Consider the following 17,508-nt stretch of genomic DNA (forward strand, 5'->3'; position numbering starts at 1 on the left):
AAAAAAAAAAAAAAAAAAAAAAAAAAAAAAAAAAAAAAAAAAGAAACGAAAATGAGACACTTTTTTTCACTAAGAAACGAAAATGAGACACTTTTTTTCACTTAGGCATTTTATCAAACACCTAATAGGCACATGAGTCGGGGAGCTGAGTAGACATATAAATACACAATAGAATTCAAACATAAGGTGTTAATAACAAGTTAGTGATGTAATGTCATTGAGAAAGTACCTGTAGATAGAGAAAGAGACAGATTTCCATAAAAAAAAAAAATCATTTTCTTTCACAAATTGTCTATCTAAAAATGATGAACAAAGTGGAGGGGGAGCATTGGATTATGGGAAATGATGAAGAGGGTGTTTCGGGTTTCGGGGTTCCTTTTTTTTCTCTTCTTTTGTTGAAGAAGAGAGATTAAAAAATGGTCACATGATATGGGGATTGATGGAAATGGGAAAGAAAGCTCTCTCTCTCTCTCTCTAGAAATGAAGAACAGAGATGGGAGAGAGAGAGAGAAACAAAGAAAGAAACAGAGACAGCATAACCAAAAACTCAATTTTCAAGGCACCCATTGATGTTGATCTAGAAATGTGTTTTCTCGAGGGTGTTTTTTGGGGGTAAACATGGGGCGTTGGGCTTTGTAACAGAGTGGCCAAGAAATTCTTTTATCTTTCTAGTTTTGGGAAGAGGGATGCTGTTTTGTTTTGATTGCCTCAAACTGAACGCTAGTAAGTCCGTTAGGCTCCTAAGAATTATTCTTTACAAAGGTGTGGAAATCTCTCACTTTCAAATACGTTTTAAAACTGTAAGGCTGACGGTGATACATAACGGGCCAAATGAACAATTTTTGCTAGCGGTAGACTTAAACTATTATACCGAGCTTCGCTTCCTTTTATACCGAAGGTCAGTTCAGTAGGAGTGAAAATTCTTCTTAACTATCCCGTGCATTAAGATGGCACGTCTTACTAGAGACAAGATTCAATTTAAAAGTATTAGGAGTTTCTTGACCCCGAAGAACAAGGCTCCAAAGAACGTAGACGGATAAAACAACTAAATTTAAAAATAATATTTTAAAGCATAATTCTTAAAAAAAAAAAAAAAACATATGTTTAATCAAATTTTTAGACTAAAATAATATTTTTGTTAAAAATAATTGTAATTTTTTTTAATAAAATTAAAACCACAACAAAATATTCATTCCAAACTTTGAGAAAGAAAGAATCCACTTTTTCACTCATAAAATATTAAAGGAACTCTAAAGCAACTCCTTTATATATATATATATATATATATATATATATATATATTTATTTATTTATATTATTAAAAAATATTAAAATTAATCGACAAGGCAATTACGTAATTTGACTTTTTAGGAATCGTCCACGTGTATTTTGTTTTAACTAATAATATCGTCAAATCAATAAAGGAAATTTTATTTATTCAATTTCTGTATTTTTATTGCATATTTTATTTTAATTTTTCGATTATTTAGTCCAATGAAATTTAAAATATAAAGATATATATAAATTAATTAAAGAGACGATAAAAAAAATTTAAAATTGGAAAAATTTGAAAATAAATAAATAATTAGGAAAAGTTAGGAAAAAGGTGCACGTGCGAACATGGCTGCGGCTATGGTGAGCCTTTGTAGGCTTACGAGGCCAAGTGCTGCGTGACCTCTACGAGCCGCTGCTGCTGCCCAACGGCCAATGCACGCACTTAGGTTCACAAAGATTTCTACTTCTTGGCTTTTGTGCTTGGGACTTCGAAACTAAAAAGCCATTGTAGTTTCTGCAAGGTTTGATATATCTGGTCTACTTTGACCAATTCAGTTAACTTAGCTTCAAATTAGAAAAGAGTCGAGTTTACCGATGTGTTCTTGACTCTAGGCTCTTTGAATCAATTCTTGAACTGATTGTTTTCTTGAAAATCGATTATGTAATAGTTCAAACTCATTGCTAACAGACGTCATCTTCTTTAGGTTTTTCCTTCTGGGCTTTCTCTTAAAGTTTTAAAACACGTCTATTCGGGAGAGGTTTCTACACCGTTATAAGAAATACTTCGTTTTCCTTTCCAATTGATGTGAGATCTCACAATCCATCGTTTGGAGGCTAACATCGTCGTTGGCACACCGTCCAATGTCTAGCCCTGGTACCATTTGGTGTGCCAGTGATGATGTAGACACCCAAGGAGGATGGATTGTGAGACTCCACTTAAGAGAGAATGAAACATTCAAAGGTGTGAAAACTTCTCTCTAGACATGTTTTCCCAGAGGAAAATCCCAAAAAGGACAATATCGGCTAGCGGTAAGCTTAATCTATTATAGATTCGACTTTTGTCATAATTTATCCATGAATAAGATATTCTTTTGACGACAAGAAAATATTTAGGGTTAAATACGAAAAGCAAAAGTACCCACATAATTTGTGCCTCCCATGAGAAAATAAGGTCTTGGTTCTAACACGTCAATGCATACTCGACATCAATGGTCATTTTCCATCTACAAAATTTGAGAGATGATGTGATGTCGATATAGATTCGACAAGAAGATTGATGTTTTTCTATTTCGGACGGTATTTGGTGGTTTAGTGAATGGTTACATCTATCTTGTCTACTTCAATCAATTTAGTTTCAGATCGAAGAAGACCGAGCAGAACTAACATGTTTGGACTCTAAACTCGAATTGGGGTCGAGATAGTGGTTAAGTTGAAGGCATGGGTTTCAAAGAATATAGCAAAAAAAGAAGATTCCATTGCACAAAGGAGAATAGACTGACCCTTCCTTTTTCTATCACTAGCAGTGTCATCTGAGCCTCTTTAACCTGGCTGGTGAAAGGAAACTGAGTGGAAAAAAGAAAAAGCTAACCCATAAGGTAAATGGCTTTGAATGAGGCAGCCCCCCCACCAATAAATGCCACAATGAGCAAGGACAAGTAGGGCAAGAATGAAATGAAGAACATGGAACATTCAAGCTCAAGCCTATCGCTAGTAGATATTGTCTGATTTGATCCGTTACGTGTTTTAAAACGCGTCTACTAGGGAGAGGTTTCCACACCCTTATAAGGAATGCTTCATTCTCCTCTCCAACCGATGTGGGATCTCACAATCCAATGTATAACAGCCCAAGCCTATTGCTAGTAAATATTGTCCGCTTTGGCCTGTTATGTATCGTCGTTAGCCTCATAGTTTTAAAACATGTCTAGTCAACGACAATATGTAACAGGCCCAAGCAGACAATATTTACTAGCAGTGGGCTTAAGCTGTTACATTTTACAAAGCTGGACACCGAATGTAGCCTCCAAGGGGGTGGATTGTGAAATTCCACACCGGTTGAAGTGAGAAACATAGCATTTCTTATAAGTGTGTAGAAACCTCTCCCTAGCAGACGCATTTTAAAATCGTGAGGCCGATGGTGATATGTAACGAGCCAAAGCATATAATATCAACTAACAGTGAGCGGTTCAGTAAAAGATTCTCTAACAGCATAGAAGGAAAACTAAATGAAGTGATTGCTTTACAAGATGAACAGGAAATGTATGTACAATGTCAGAATATATGATGAATCTAGTCTAGCATTTGAAATATGTGGTGGCGGGTTAATTTCATTTCATTGTGTATTCATTTACCCACAAAATAAATATGAGCACATGAAAGAGAGGATAGTATGAGCTTGACCCTCCACAACTTACATATTAATTTGTGTCCTATGTATCAAGAATCCAACAGCTCCAGCTTATGTCAAGCATAGCTTTAGCATCAGGGCATCTGCCAACATTGAATGAATTGAATGAATTGTCAGGCAACATTAAACAATAATCCTCATCTCCAAGTTACTTGCAAATGATAAAAAATGATTTTGCTTTTGTATTAGTAAGTGTTTGGCTAGCGTGTGAGCATTTCAACTAATCTCACACGATAATTGTGAGATTCCACATCGGTTGGAGAGAAGAACGAACCATTTTTTAGAAGAGTGTGGAAACTTCTCTCTAATAGACGCGTTTTAAACACCTTGGAGGAAGCCCGAAAGGGAAAACCCAAAGAGGACAGTATTTACTAGTGGTGGGCTTGGGCCGCTACAAATGGTATCAGAGCTAGACACTGGATGATGTGTCAGCGATGAGGTTGAGCCCCGAAGGGGGTGGACATGAGGCAGTATGCTAGCAAGGACGTTGGGCCCCGAAGCAAGGTGGACTGGAGGATCCCACATTCGTTGGAGAGGAGATCGAAAAATTCTTTAAAAGGGTGTGGAGATCTCTCTCTAGCAGAGATAAAGCCTGACAGGGAAAGCCCAAAAAGGACAATATTTGCTAGCGGTGGGCTTGGACCATTACAAATGGTATCAGAGTTAGACACTGGGCAATGTGCCAACGAGAAGGCTGAACCCCGAAGGGAGGTGGACATGAGGCAGTGTGCCAGCAAAGACGCTGAGCCCCGAAAGAGGGTGGATTTGAAGGTCTCACGTCGATTAGAGAAAGGAACGAGTGTCAGCGAGGACGCTAGACCCCAAAAGGAGGTGGATTGTGAGATCCCACATCGGTTGAGGAGGAGAACAAAGCATTCTTTATAAGAGTGGAAAACTCTCTCTAAAAAACGTGTTTTAAAAACTTTGAAGGAAAGCCCGAAAGGAAAAGCCCAAAGAAAATAATATGCGCTAACAGTAGACTTGAGCTGTTACAACAATTATCTGACCCTACTACATTTAGTTGGCCAGAGACTACATTTAGTTGGCCAGAGACCACTAACCCGTTCGTTAAGAGTTAAAGACAAGAATCTCAATTCTCTGGTTGACAACAAAAGACCTATTTACATACCCAATATCGACCCGTATCTATAGAGGCACGACATTTCGTCGATCCTTCTAGATTGAAAAGGGCATCTTGTTTTAGCTGAGCATATTTTTCATAACGAGTTCTAGATTGGAACTGCAACGTGCACCGTTGTTTACATAACGAGTTTTAGCGTACGTACCTCAAAGGAAGAGCTGAAAGAGAAAAGTTTTCTTTGTTCATCAGTTGGATTCAACAACCAGTGGCAGAACATCACTGCAGCTCCAACAACAGCCAGAAGTGATAGCATCGCTAGAAATCCAAAATGCGAAGTATCGTTTGCAATTATTGCAACTCCCAACATTATAGACTCTGCTAAACTAGCAACTGAGACCTCAGTTGATGCAATGAGGTTCGTTTTCGATGATGGTATCCCGGTTTGAAGAATCTGTTGCCCCACGACATCATACGACATGTGTCCCAGCCTTGATAATACCTGCATATAGGACAATTAGAACGTTAAGGGTTCGGTAACGTCCAATACACAAGATGAATCAGGTCGTTAGATTCTTACGATCATAGATAAGAAGAAAAGAAGAGCGCTCTGCCGGGAAAGAGGACCGCTCCAGTACACAGCAACAGCAACTGTTAGAAGTGCAGCTTGAAATATTAATCCAACTGCTCCAGCCTGAAAAATGGAACTAGGAAGTGCATGAGACTACAATCAAAATATAGAACAGCATGGAATTACAAGAACAAACATAGAAGAAAATATAACCTTAAAAATTCCGAATTGTCTGACCAAATTTGCTGATACAAAGGTTGCAGTAACACCCATGAAAGCACATAATCCACTAAAACCGCCAATTATTGATGGACTAAGACCTGTAAGTTTAACCAACCAAAAGTTTCAGAGAGCAAGTCAAAGAATAAACATAATTTTTGCTGGAACACGAGTTCTAAATGGAGTATTGGTGTATGGTTTTTGTTTTTTTTCTCTCTCTCTTTCTGGGGGGAGGGGCTTTTAGTAGCATTGTTGTGAGATCCCACATATGTTGGGGAGGAGAACGAAATATTTTTATAAGGGTGCGGAAACCTTTTCCTAGCGGGCGCGTTTTAAAAACCTTGAGGGGAAGCCCGAAAGAGAAAATCCAAAGAGAACAATATCTGCTAGCGGTGGACTTGGGCTGTTACAAATGGTATTAGAGCCAGACACGGGGCGATGTGTCAGCAAGGAGGTTGAGCCTCAAAGGGGGGTGGACACGAGGCGATGTGGCAACAAGGATGTTGAGTCTCAAAGGGGGTGGACTGGGGGGGTCCCATATCGATTAGAGAAGGGAACTAGTGCCAGTGCGGACGCTGGGCCTCGACGGGGGATGAATTGTGAGATCTCACATCAGTTCAGAAGGAGAACGAAGCATTCTTTAATAGGGTGTGAAAACCTCTCCTTAGCAAATGTGTTTTAGAAACCTTGAGGGAAAGCCCGAAAGGGAAAACCCAAAGCGGACAATATCTGCTAGCAGTGGGCTTGAGTTGTTACAGTAGTTGTTGTAGTCATGTTAGAATCCATTAACTTTCTAAGGACCATGGAACTAAATTATTTGATGTAATGCAAATTTTCAACTTTCTAAGGACCATGGAACTAAATTATTTGATGTAATGCAAATTTTCAATGATTTATATGAACAACAGAGCTAATGGTTCTATACGAGGTGGGTGCACGTTGAAGCTACATATTCTTCGAACGACAAATTTTAAAATATAATAATCATATCAAGTAAGTCGTAAACATACCTTGTTGAGTTAAAAATGCTGTCATCAAACTGCCTGGAGCAAGAACAGCATTGAAGTAGAGAAGCACATAGGCAAGGCTAGCAGGAAGAACTGGTTGCTGTAAATACTCCATCCATCCATTTTTAATAACTTCTACACCCACATCCACTGAAAGCACAATAAATGATATCATTAGAAAAACTATCAGAACGACCTTTGATTAAATTACATAACAGTCTGTGAAGGTTTACTTATACTCTCAGCGCTAGGTGAAGTTACTTCAGTGGGATTGCCACAAGAAGTTTGCGAACATTTTGCTCGATCAAGAACACCGGTGGAGAGTTGGTTCGTTAGCCAGGTAAGTAGAACCTGATAAAACACGTGTAACAATTAACAAACTCATTTCTCAAGAAGTATCTGTTAGAGGATTGTTGGGAGGGGGTCCCACGTTGGCTAATTTAGAAAATGATCATAGGTTTATAAGGAATACATCTCCATTGGTATGAGGTCTTTTGGGGAAGCCCAAAGCAAAGCCTCGAGCTTATGCTCAAAGTGGACAATAACATACTATTGTGGAGGTCCGTGATTCCTAACATGGTATCAGAGTCATACCCTTAACTTAGCCATGTCAATAGAATCTTCAAATGTTGAACAAAGAAGTTGTGAGTCTCGAAGGTTGAGTCAAAAGTGACTCAAGTCTTGAACAAAGGGTGTACTTTGTTTGAGCTTTAGAGAAGAAGTCGAGCCTCGATTAACGGAGGCTATTCGAGGGCTCCATAGGCCTCAAGGGAGGCTCTATAGTGTACTTTGTTCGAGGGGAGGATTGTTCAGGATTGTTGGGAGGGAGTCCCACCTTGGCTAATTTAGGGAATGATCATGGGTTTATAAGTAAAGAATACATCTCCATTGGTATGAGGCCTCATGAGAGCTTATGCTCAAAGTGGACAATATCATACCATTGTGAAGGTCTATGATTCCTAACCGTATTTAGTTAGCACGGGAACGAGTAATTACCACGACGGGCAAGGACCATAACATTAAACCCGCAGCGAACTTCAAGCAAGTTACTGGATCATACTTGGAAAGGATAATGCCAAATAAAGATGCTCCAGCTATCTGCAGATTAACAAACAGAAAATCAAGATCACAAGGATCTGGAAAAAAAAAAGTTGATCTCAGAAGGCCCATTTACCTCACAGAGAAGGTCAATTCGATTAAGAACAGCATTAGCTTCTGCAAGTGCGATAGGTCGATTGATTCCGGCTAACTGTACGTGGAATTAGAACGCTAGTTTTAGCGATACATCTTGAATAACAAGGACACAAATAATTTAAAAATGAACGTACCAAGACGACCCAATCACGCTCCATAGCAACCCCCAAGGCTATTCCAGATAGCCTCTCTATGGCACCAGCAAAAATCAGGGTAATAAACCAAGGCTGAAGAAGTATGGATGATGATGCAGCAGAATGTGGAATAGAATGGGCATAAATTACCATTGAAGCAGATAGCAATTGAGCAGCAGCCTGAAGAAAACAGAGAAACCTTAAATTTAACAAAAACCAGACCATATTCAAGTCGAGTGTTACGGCTTTGGCTAGTTAAGTTCCATGCGTGCTCGAATATTTGACTTCTTATATTAAGCATATTTGAATGGACCTACCTGAACACAATTCAGGCAAGTGTATGCAGGTACTCTCGGAAAATTATCCATAAACTTCCCGACCAACGGACCTCCGACTATTAATGCAAGCTGTTAACACTTTTAACATATTAGAAAGCGTTTCTTTTGCATCGTAAATCAAAATGTTTTACCTCGACGAACAGCTAGTTACCTTTGTAAAGAACCCCATAACTGCAACTGGAAGAAGACTGTGATGAAGCAATGCAATGGCAGAAGGCCAAGCAAAATTCCAAAGCTGTTCTACCAAATTGCCCGCAATACATGTGGCGTATAAAGCTGTAAGATAGAAGCATTATTTATGGTTGGGAACAACCACCAGGATCGAAAAAGGCCTTATAGTTCACATCTACAAGTATCGTTGTCATACAAGGGCTGAAACATTCCAAGCCCACCGCTAGTGGACATTGAGATATCTCTAGCACTATGTAACGGTCCAAGCCCACCGCTAGCAGATATTGTCCTCTTTGGGCTTTCTCTTTCGAGTTTTCCCTCAAGGTTTTTAAAGAATGTTTTAGTCTCCTCTCTAACCGATGTGGGATCTCACAATCCACTCCCTTCGGACCCAACGTCCTTGCTCGCACCCGTTCCCTTCTCCAATCGATGTGGGACTCCCCAATCCACTCCCCTTCGGAGCCCAACATCCTTGCTAGCACATCGCTCGGTGTCTAGCTCTGATACCATTTGTAACAGTCCAAGCCCACCACTAGCGGATATTGTCCTCTTTGGGCTTCCTCTCAATGTTTTAAAACACGTCTTGCTAGGGAGAGGTTTCCACACCCTTATAAAGAATGCTTCGTTCTCCTCCCCAACCATGTGGGATCTCACATATCAGTATCAAAATTTCGGAAGGTTCTTACCGTACAATGCAGCAGGATGAGCTGGAGTTGCCGCAAGCACATTCTGCTCCCCCTCAGATAAAACCTACAATTACAGAACCAGAGTTGATTTAATTACTATCTTCTTCCATCATAAAAGTCAATTACATTAAATCATAGAGAAGGAGAAATAACCAAGGCAGCATACAGGCAAAGTTGTCAAAAGACTATCGACATAAGTTCGTTCGGTCAATAAACCCAAAGGTTCTGTTTGTAGAGTCAATGTATCAGCCTCCAGGAATCCAGAATTCAATTGTACGATTGAAAGTGAACAATCAGCTTCTACAGAAGATAAAGCTTCTTGAACATCATCTTCCACAGAAACTTGATCGAGTTTTACATCGGAGTTGGTTATCGAACATTTCGAAATGACTCTCTGAAGCCTGAAGCCAAAAAATTCCAGTAGAGAGGGATTTTGATCATAAATTCCAACAAGAAAGCAATATTTCAAGATTAACTAAAGGGAATTGGTGAGCACAAATGTTTCGGAGTTTGAAGATTGTAATAGCCTAAGCTCACCGCTAGCAGATATTGTCGTATTGCCGTCAGCCTCACAGTTTTAAAACGCGTCTATTAGGGAGAGATTTCCACACCCTATAAGAAATGTTTCGTTTTCCTCTCCAACCAATGTGAGATCTCATACTCCACCCCCTTGGGGTCCCAGCATCCTCGCTGGCACACCGCTCGCTGTCTTGCTCTAATACCATTTGTAATAGCTCAAGTTCATCGCTCAAATATTGTCTGCTTTGGCTCGTTACATATCACCATCAGCCTCACAGTTTTAAAACACGTCTATTAGGGAAAGGTTTCCACACCCTATAAGAAATGATTCGTTCTTCTCTCCAATCAATGTGAGATCTCATAATCTACCCCCTTGCGAGCCCAGTATCCTCAATGGCACACCGCTCGGTGTCTTGTTCCAATACCATTTGTAATAGCCCAAGTTTATCGGTAGCAGATATTGTCCGCTTTGACCCGTTACATATCGTGTAACGGCCCAGATCCACCGCTAGCAGATATTGTCCTTTTTGGGCTTTCCCTTTCGGGCTTCCTCTCAAGGCTTTAAAACGCGTCTGCTAGGAAAAAGTTTCCACACCCTTATAAATGGTGGTTTGTTCTCCTCCCCAACCAATGTGGGACATCACATATCACCGTTAGCCTCACAGTTTTAAAACGCATATATTAGGAAGAGGTTTTCACACCCTATAAGAAATATTTCGTTCTCCTCTCCAACCAATGTGGGATCTCCTAGAAATATACGAGATATGCCCATTGGACCTAAGTTGCCGTATTTTCATTATCTCAACATGATAAGAACATCAGTTGCACAAAGTCCTCTTTCACCAACCACGACATTCAAATTCCAACTCACAGGATCAATTGTTATATGAACAAACCGAAACATTTAGCAGCTAAATGATCGTCTAAGCTAAGGTATAGCAGACAACAAATCCAGCTGCACTCTAACAATTCCATCAGACAAGAACATCATAATGTTACAATAAATCCTTTTCGTCGGTCATAGGAATTACCTGGAGCTGGAAGAAATGCAAGCCTGATTCAGATTCTTCAACCGTCGGCAAGAAATGAAGCGATTGCGAACTCGAGAAGAATGCCACGATAAAGAAACTTCACGGATTGAAAATCTGAAACAGCTGAAAGAGTATGTCTGAGTGAGCGCGAGAGTGTAACAAATAGCCATGGCTGCTGCTGTTGCTGTTGCTGTCGCTTTTGCTTCCAGTTCAAGCTCCCAAACTTGAAGAGCCTACAAAAGGAGTTTCGCCCACTCATGCAGCCCCTCAAGCAAAAATCAGCGACTGGGTTTTATTCAAGAACATGGAAAAACAATTCCCAAAACGATTTCGTTACCAATTTCAAAAACCCTCGACTCAAATCCTGTTGGGTAATCGAAAATGCTTGAATTTCGAAGCAACCCACGATTTGATTCCTGTCGAACAATCTGGGTTGATAAAATTTTGTGGGTTATTGATGGTTTTGGGAGTGGAAGAGAAGCCGGAAAAGAGCCTTATCTTTGTACCGTCTGATTTTGGTTATGAATAGCAACCAGCGGACAGTTCAAGGCTGGGTGGCGTATGATCGCTTAAGGCCTCAAGTTAGGTGTGCTTTGGAGACTCGGGGGTTCGTGGGCCATTAGAAATTTAGCGTTTAGATACCGTAAAATGGTTTACAATAGAAATTGAGATGGAAATTAATCGGAGTTCGTAGTGGAGGCTAGCGCTTGATTTGATCGAGTCATCGTTCTTGAAGCTTTGTCTTCTTTTAAAAATATCTTCGCTTTTTTTTTTTTTTTTTTTTAATTAATTATTTATTTATCAATGGCTAGTTTTTTAATTTCACAAAAAGATTTTTAATTAATTATTTATTTATCAATGGCTAGTTTTTTAATTTCACAATAAGATTTTACTAGACTGATTGACGTCTAATAAAAACAAAGTTTATTTGAACTAAATTCTCAAATGGGTTGTATTGACTTTTTTTTTTTTTTTTTAATTCTGGTCGGTTTTATCAGAATCTTGTCCCATCTTGAGTAGACTTATTTTAAAACTGTGAGGCCAATGATGATAAGTAATGAATCAAAAGAGACAATATCTGCTCGGTGAGTCGAACTGTTATAGAGATAGCCATCATGAGCGGCAAAGTCCTATACAACTAGCTCATTCTATTCATGGGCTGCTTTGTCCGTCACTATTTTTTCTTTTTTCACGTCGATATTTTAATTGAGTTCAAACTCCGAACTGTTGAAAGTCAATGACATCATCATGGTTGTCACTATCTTCAGCAATGTCATTACATGGATCTTTGTCACACTTAGTAAACATCGGAGTTCATTTGTCCTATCTCAGAGAGTTTCAATTTTATATTTAATTAGTCAAATCTAGAATATAAAATTTTAATTTATATCTCATAAGCTAATTAATTTTTATTAAGATTTCAAAATTTAAAGATCGCATAAACGAAAACCTCTTAATCAGAAGTAGGGTTCGATTTTGCTTCCTCAAATGCGAACCAATCTTCGGCGGACAAATCAATGGCGTTTGTCGCATATGTTCGCAAGTCGAAGAATCTGGCTATGGCTATCCATGGTAAGAAGCTGGATATTTTCTCAGGTAACTATTCAGACTCTGCCACTTTTCATTTTCAGATTTCCAGTCTCGATAATAGAAGCGTAATGGTGTTTTCTGGCTGAATTCGATCCACGAATCTCTGTTTTTTTTTTTTTTAGTGGATTGGAAAATTAGGGAAAATTTTAACTAGTTAGGGTTGTTGATGAGAATTAGCTGGTATCGCTATCAGGTGGATCATCTGTCCTTTTGTGAATTTCTACTTTGTTAGGTCATCTAACTTGGTCTCTTTTTCATTTTCATTTATATTAACACTCGTGATGGGGTAAAGTGGAGCAGTTTCGAAGAACATTCGAGTGTAGTGTTTAGTAAAAGTTTAGAGGATCAACTTCAAAACGGATTAATTTAGTTTTCTTTTTCTAGCTTTTGTTGTTCTTGGCATTAAATTTGAGCACACACTTAATGAAGTTTTGAAAAAAGAAGATTACATTTTCTTGAAACAGTTTTTGGTGACTCTGAGAGGTATTGAAAATTTTGATACAGCGCCCGAAATCGTTAGTGAGTTCGAATGAAGCTCGAAAAATCCTCATAAGAAGTAGTGTTAGATTCTGCTTCCTCAAATGCCAACCATTCTTCAGCGGGCAATTCAATGGCGTTTGATGCGTATGATGTTTGCAATAAGAAGAATCTGGCTATGGCTGTTCACCATTAAGAATTTGGATGTTTTATCAGGTACTCTACTCAGACTCTGCCATTTCGCATTTTTTGATACCCACACAAAAATAGAGAATCGAAATCAGAAGCGTAAAGGGGGTTTTAGGCTGAATTGGATCCACGAATTTCATTGTTTTGTACTGATTGGAAAATTAGGGTAAATTTCAATTAATTAGGATTGTTGATGAGATATACTTGAGATCATGTGCTATTAGAATATAGTTTGTATGTAAATATTTTGATGATTCAAAGTTGGGACATTCCTAATGTGGAAGGTCTGATATGAAGTGTTGAAAAATTCCTTAAAAAATAGGGGATAAGAATCACAAAAAGATCTTAAGAAGGTTGGAGCATGCTTGGTAATGATTTTTAAATAGCTTAATTCATCTTTGTCAGGTTCTTTCGAAATATGTTTTTAATCATTTGAAACCAGTTTTGCTAATAAGAAAAGAGAAGAGAGACCTTAGTAAATCTGTGCATGAAAACCTTAATATTTCATGATAAGAGGACATATGGTTCTTTTAAAAGAGCGGTAATTACTCTTTTCAAGGCGAGTTCTAATCTGTGCTGGAAAACTACTACTAGTTATGTGTCTCCCGGAGAGAACTCATGTCCTAAATGATATCTTTATCTTTTATAGAAAGATTGAAGTTAATTCTTAAGTAACGTTCAAAGATATTGTGTAACGACCCAAATCCACCGCTAGCAGATATTGTCCTCTTTGGGCTTTCCCTTTCAGACTTCCCCTCAAGCCTTTAAAACGTGTCTATTAGGGAAGGTTTCTACACCCTTATAAAGGGTGGACTTTCACTTTCCCTTTCGGACTTCCCCTCAAGGCTTTAAAACGTGTCTACTAGGGAAGGTTTCTACACTCTTATAAAGGGTGGACTTTCCCTTTTGGGCTTCCCCTCAAGGCTTTAAAACGTGTCTACTAGGGGAAGGTTTCTACACCCTTATAAAGGGTGATTTGTTCTCCTCCCCAACCAATGTGGGACATCACAATCCACCCCCCTTCGGGATCCAGCGTCCTTGTTGGCACTCGTTCCTTTATCCAATCGATGTGGGACCACCCCCAAATCTACCTCTCTTTGGTGCCCAGCGTCCTTACTGGCACACCGCCTCGTGTCTACCCCCCTTCAGGGAACAACGAGAAGGTTGGCACATTGTTCGGTGACTGGCTCTGATACCATTTGTAACGACCCAGATCCACCGCTAGTAGATATTGTCCTCTTTGGACTTTCCCTTTCCGGCTTCCTCTCAAGGCTTTAAAATGCGTCTGTTAGGGGAAGGTTTCCACACCCTTATAAAGGGTGATTTGTTCTCCTCCCCAACCAATTCGGGACATCACATGTTGCATGGTTTGAAACATGAATAGAGTTCTCAAATTTCATTTTTTCTTTATAATGAAGCATTTCCGAACAGAAAGCTTGGAAACAGAAAAAGAAACACAAATCACAAAACAAATTTCCTATAAAATTTGTATACAGCTTGTAGAAGGAAAATATGAAACTAAACCACCCTAAACTTATTGACAGGGTGAGTTAATACAAGTAAAGTCTAATCATCATGAGTTCAATTATAAGAGTGTTTCAAAGGAGTTTGGGAATCCACCCATCTTGGTTAATGAAGGATTCCACGGAGTAGCTGTTTAGTTGTGAGGCTCCCTGCGTCTTTGCCCATGAAACCCCTTTGGAAGGGGCTGATTGCGTCTTTGCCCATGGAACCCTTTTGGAAGGGGAAGATCCTATCCCCCTACTATTCAACTCGATGTACATAAAATTTTTCCTACATAATGTAACACCAATTAGAACCTGACAATAAAATTTGGAACTCCAAAAGTTTTTTTCTTTTTTTCATCTTTTTGGGGTGTGAACTTACTCTTTGCCCCTGAAGTTCCAGGCATTCCATCCCTCTGGTGCTACCACGTTCCCCATGTTAGTATCTTCGAATACAACTCTAGAAAAAGGACCATATGCTCTCCCCAAAAAAGCTTTGCCCGACCCCATTATGGTGCATTGTTTAAATACAAATCCGCTCGGATCTTTTGCGGATTGTCGACCTTGTGCAGTAATGTATCCTTGGTTGACTTCAGGGAGAAGTCCAACATTAACATATATCAAGCAGCCCTGCATTTTTAGTCTCTCCAATTGTGTTATTAGTAGAACATCATCGTTATTAGTAGAACATCATCGCCAATGACAATTTGCAGAAAAAAGAAGTCGAACCGATTACCTCATAAACTGATTGACCATTACCAAAGATGAAATCTATAGCACCTTCAATGTAACAACTTTTGAAATAATGACGGCCTTTTACATCCCATAATGTGTCTTGAAATCCCTTGAATCCACAGCTGATAAAAGCCGATTTGTCCCCGTAGATTCTTGCAGCTAATGCTTGTGTATAGAAAGTTTCAGCACTTTGAACAAACAATTGTGGAGCATTTGCCAGATTGAAGGAGTTCTGCGTGCAGCACAAGCATAAAAGCAACAATTCAAATAAGATAGATTATGATCAATGATTGAACAATCAAAGTCTTCTCTGACTGCTTAGGTGTGTACTATACTTATACTTTTCATGCGTTTCTAAGCTTTAAGTTCAGTTTATAGAAGCTGTAATACCTGAAAGGTAATGCCTCTCACAATAATGTTATCAGCAATTGAACTAAATGTAGCGCTAGTATCTGTTTGTTGATGGTCATTGAAAGTGATAATTGTTGTATTGCGGTCACCTCCTTGTAGATAAATGAATGGTTTTTTTGACGTGATCGTCACCTTTTCTCTACAAATGACCATATTAGAACAAAACCTCACTAGAATTAGGCATATTCATGTGTTGTATTACCTGTATACACCAGGATTGACTTGAATCTTAACCCATTTGTTGTTGTTAAGTGGAACTGAGTCGATGGCTGCTTGAATGGTCTTGAAATTGCCTTTGCCCGACTTGTCAACAACAATGACGGATTGAATTTTAAAGTCAAGGGCCCTTGTAGAGTTTATTGCAGCATTAAAGAGGGTGAAGAGCAAGAGAAATGGAGATAGTAGTTGCATTCTTCTCGGTTCAGAATTCTTCTGGGTTGAGAAGGGAGCTGAAATCTACTAGTTGACTATATTAATAAAAATATTTGATAACTCGGTAATTGTCTCAATAATATCTTTAAACTTTATGATTAGTTTCGGATAGTTTGATTAATTTAGTCTAATTATTTAAATTAAACCCATGAAATGGCGACGATAATAATAATATTATTATGAATTGGCATACCTTATCAAATCTCTCTTCTCCCTCTCTTCTGCAGTCAAATGGGCACTTTGAATATGCAAATGGAACAAAAAGAATTCCAACTTTAATAGAGCTTAAATAAACTTAGTTAATTTTATTTCTATTTTAGAAAATTATAAATAAACTTACTATAATTAATTATATAAAATTATATAAATATTAGGTAGGAGTGTTCATATTATAACCTAATAACTCGACTACCAACTAAAACCATAAAAGCTGAATTAAGGTTAGATTATGTTAGTTTTTTCTTTTTTTTTTTTTCTTGGACTAGATTAAATTTTTCGAAAAACAAAAACTCAAGTTCAGCTTGTGGTTGACAGTTTTTTTTGGACGGGTCAATCCTACCAACTCGAAAACATGGTTACAATCCGATCCAACCTTTTTCTATTTTTACAAAGATTAAGAATATACTGTGACTTGTAAATGTTGAATATTTAAACTTTAGTTATTAATGAAATTTGTATTATGGATGAGTTGAATTTTTTAAAATATTTTTTAAAAAATAACCCAACTCTGTTTGAGGTGAATTGAGATATAATATTTGGATAATATATTATAATAATCTATTAATATTCTTTACTTCATGATTTGATTAATAGTATATTTTATTTTATTCTCAATATTTAATTAATTTATATTTTCATTATTTGTAGGTATTAGTTGGTAGCTTGTATCCTATTTAAACGTTATGAATATCAATGAGAATACACACCTTCGATCTCAATTCTATTTCTCACTCTTAACATGGTATCAGAGCACCGATTTTGATATTCTTAAATATTAAAATTTCTTCTTGAATTAGGGTTTGATATTAGAGCCAAACTTTAACAAAATCAGTGAAGCCTTTACTGCTGCGGTTCATCCATTGTGATAAATTTCATCGTGATAAATCCAATCGAGTATCACAATAACCACAACTTCCTGCTTTCAACAGCTTTCAAACCATCGCCATTGCTTCCGAATCTCAATCATTCTACTAGACCGAGAACTGTGGTTGGCAAACTCTTCTCGATCATCCAATATCAAGAATACGTTATAAGCATCTTCAAATTTCTCACCAAGCTCAAAACAAGATGTTCGTATTTTCTTTCACAACCTCTCAAGTGATCTAGAGCACCGATCTTGGTGTTATTATCCAACTTCAAAACTTCGAATGTTTATTTAACACATCCTTATTATATTCATCACTCTAATTAGCCAGGATATTCACTTGTTCCAATCAAATTAAATGGAACAAATTATCAATCCTAGAGCGGATCATTTATGCATAAATTAAGAAGTAGCTCTTTAAGTTCTGAGATACATCAAAAGACAGTCTATTTATGTGT

At 38.1% G+C, this 17,508-nt stretch overlaps 2 protein-coding genes and 1 long non-coding RNA gene across 8 annotated transcripts in view; 1 reads left to right on the forward strand and 2 right to left on the reverse strand.

The window, feature by feature from the left end:
• Window positions 1-623, reverse strand: part of LOC111450472 (tip elongation aberrant protein 1-like) — a 4,811-nt gene extending 4,188 nt beyond the window's left edge. For both annotated transcript variants that reach the window (XM_023090639.1, XM_023090638.1), the window contains exon 1: window positions 230-623. In XM_023090639.1, coding sequence (XP_022946407.1) covers window positions 230-259 — 30 coding nt within the window. In that variant the 5' untranslated portion in view covers window positions 260-623. The remainder of the gene's footprint in view (window positions 1-229) is intronic.
• A 2,867-nt stretch (window positions 624-3,490) lies between these two features.
• Window positions 3,491-11,254, reverse strand: LOC111450474 (solute carrier family 40 member 3, chloroplastic-like). Its single transcript, XM_023090640.1, has 14 exons — window positions 10,628-11,254; window positions 9,244-9,478; window positions 9,078-9,141; window positions 8,372-8,496; window positions 8,200-8,289; window positions 7,883-8,062; window positions 7,729-7,803; window positions 7,551-7,652; window positions 6,788-6,905; window positions 6,558-6,704; window positions 5,542-5,648; window positions 5,338-5,451; window positions 4,966-5,259; window positions 3,491-3,762 (listed from the first exon to the last, which is right to left on the reverse strand). Exons 1-14 carry the CDS (start codon window positions 10,795-10,797, stop codon window positions 3,754-3,756), a joined length of 1,830 nt encoding a protein of 609 aa, XP_022946408.1. The 5' UTR covers window positions 10,798-11,254; the 3' UTR covers window positions 3,491-3,753.
• A 786-nt stretch (window positions 11,255-12,040) lies between these two features.
• On the forward strand, window positions 12,041-16,256 carry LOC111450216. 5 transcript variants are annotated; one of them, XR_002711771.1, is made up of 4 exons: window positions 12,041-12,223; window positions 12,682-12,910; window positions 15,246-16,030; window positions 16,194-16,256. It is a non-coding gene; the product is annotated as an uncharacterized LOC111450216 (long non-coding RNA). The 5 variants fall into 5 exon arrangements; XR_002711770.1 differs by having other exon boundaries at window positions 12,722-12,910; XR_002711772.1 differs by lacking the exon at window positions 12,041-12,223 and having other exon boundaries at window positions 12,231-12,910; window positions 15,246-15,445; window positions 15,787-16,030.
• The last annotated feature ends 1,252 nt before the right edge of the window (window positions 16,257-17,508 follow it).

This window comes from Cucurbita moschata, unplaced genomic scaffold, assembly GCF_002738365.1.
Source record: "Cucurbita moschata cultivar Rifu unplaced genomic scaffold, Cmos_1.0 Cmo_Scf00012, whole genome shotgun sequence".
In the NCBI taxonomy this organism is placed as follows: Eukaryota; Viridiplantae; Streptophyta; class Magnoliopsida; order Cucurbitales; family Cucurbitaceae; genus Cucurbita; species Cucurbita moschata.